The sequence below is a fragment of the Antrostomus carolinensis genome, unplaced genomic scaffold, assembly GCF_000700745.2.
Source record: "Antrostomus carolinensis isolate BGI_N321 unplaced genomic scaffold, ASM70074v2 Scaffold55631, whole genome shotgun sequence".
NCBI classification, from domain to species: Eukaryota; Metazoa; Chordata; class Aves; order Caprimulgiformes; family Caprimulgidae; genus Antrostomus; species Antrostomus carolinensis.
Window position 1 is genome coordinate 4769 of NW_010296044.1, and position 1962 is coordinate 6730.

At 39.9% G+C, this 1962-nt stretch overlaps 1 protein-coding gene across 1 annotated transcript; it reads left to right on the forward strand.

The window, feature by feature from the left end:
* Positions 1-535: 535 nt before the first annotated feature.
* Positions 536-1649, forward strand: ADAT2 (adenosine deaminase tRNA specific 2; the record flags this gene model as incomplete). Its single annotated transcript, XM_010178126.1, has 2 exons — positions 536-686; positions 1543-1649. Coding segments are annotated over 2 exons (258 nt in total), but the record flags the coding sequence as incomplete, so codon positions are not given.
* Between the last annotated feature and the right edge of the window lie 313 nt (positions 1650-1962).

The following is a 1962-nucleotide window of genomic DNA, read 5'->3' on the forward strand; positions in this document are numbered from 1 at the left end:
AGAAATAACCCTGGCCTGCATTCTTGCTCTTGAAGCCCAGTGGGCTAGACCAGTTGTTCTGTTGGGCTTTGTATGTCCCTTGAGCCCCAAGTAGAGTTTTCATGTCTTGTCTTACTATACTGGCATGACAGAGAGAGGAGAACTTCTGAGCAGAATCCTCTGCCTGGGAACAGGTAGGAGAAAAAAACAGCTTGTGCTTGGGGATCTTGTGTGTGCTGCATATGAGACTGAGGTTGAATCCATTCTTTCTTGGCTTGAGTACTTCTTCTGCAGTTTGGGCTGCACGAAATGTTTTCTGCCACTTGAACCAGCAAAGAGGTGTACTGAGAAGAGACTTATCAAGAAAGCATTACTTCTTTAACAAAAGTGATAATAATTGGATTATTAATAAATTAGGTGTCAGGCCATTGTGCCTTTGACTTGAAAGAATAATTTGATGACATTGCATTTTATTTCATTTGTATCTGTAAAAGTGAGAAGCTTAAAGCTGTGAATCAGTGCAAACTTTAAGGAAATGTTTATTTTTATCTCCTAGGCGACTCGACATGCAGAAATGGTGGCAATCGATCAGGTCCTTGACTGGTGCAAGCAACAGAACAAAGATTACACAGAAGTGTTTGCAAACTCAGTATTGTATGTAACTGTAGAGCCTTGTATCATGTGTGCAGCTGCTGTGCGCTTGATGAGTATCCTTCCATGTGTATTCATGCTGGGAAACCCTGGGTCAAAATGTTACTCTTTTGGCAGAGAAGGGCTTGTTGCTGTCAGGCAAAGCGACAGGGGTACAGCCTTACGGTTTGAGAGTCTGCACCCTCCTCCATTTATGGGGACAAACGTTTTAGCAGGGCCTGTAGCGATAGGATAAGAGGTAATGGCTTTAAACTAAAAGAGGGTAGACTAGATATAAGGAAGAAATTTTTTATGATGAGGGTGGTGAGACACTGGAGCAGGTTGCCCAGAGAGGTGGTAGAAGCCCCATCCCTGGAAACATTCAAGGTCAGGCTGGACGGGGCTCTGAGCAACCTGATCTAGTTGAAGATGTCCCTGCTGACTGCAGGGGGGTTGGACTAGATGACCTTTAAAGGTCCCTTCCAACCCAAACCATTCTATGATTCTATGATACTGAGTGATAAATAGCGAGAGACTCAAGAGTGAAAGAGAAATGGTGCAATTATAACAAACAACAATTTCTCTTAGGGATGTAAAAATACATTTTAGAGGTATTTGTTATTATGTAAAATGTGCTCATCTCAGTTCAGTGTTCAGTTTTGAATGTTGTAACAATTGATAAACCATGGCTTTGGTGCCTCTGCTTTGGGATTCATACTTCTTTTCTGAGGAAGGCTGGATGCACATCTTCAGCAACACATCTTACGTTACTCAGAAGTAAGTTCTGATTTTATGAGGGAGGGATTGTAGCACAAATTAACTTAGTTTGAAAAGTAGAAGCACATTTTAGTGAAATTTAATGACTGCTTAAATCAGGCTACTTTACTTCCTGCTTGCTTCTTACTTTAACTTAATACCTTAACTCATTCGCATAAATTCCACGGGTTGTGTATGGCTGTCGAAATGAGCGGTTTGGAGGCTGTGGCTCAGTTTTGAGCATCTCATCTGATGATATGGTAGACACAGGAGAACCATTTGAAGTAAGCTATAAAATGTTTTCCTTTGTTTTTCATCTAGGGTACTGTGCTTTGTTACCATGCTTTGAGAATGTTAAGGATCAGTTTAAGAGAACTCAGATGAAAGATGATCAGAAGTCAAGTAAACTTGACTTTACAAGAAAATAATGTAAAATAAGTAAGTCCTTAAATGAAAGAAAATTGAGGAAAAGCCTGAAGATAGTCTTAAAATATTTAAAAGGATGCATCAAGGAAGAAAGGAAAGAATTATACTCGTGGAACAAGGTAAGGAATAAATATATCTAGAAGATGTGTAATACTTAGAACAGTTAAGTGT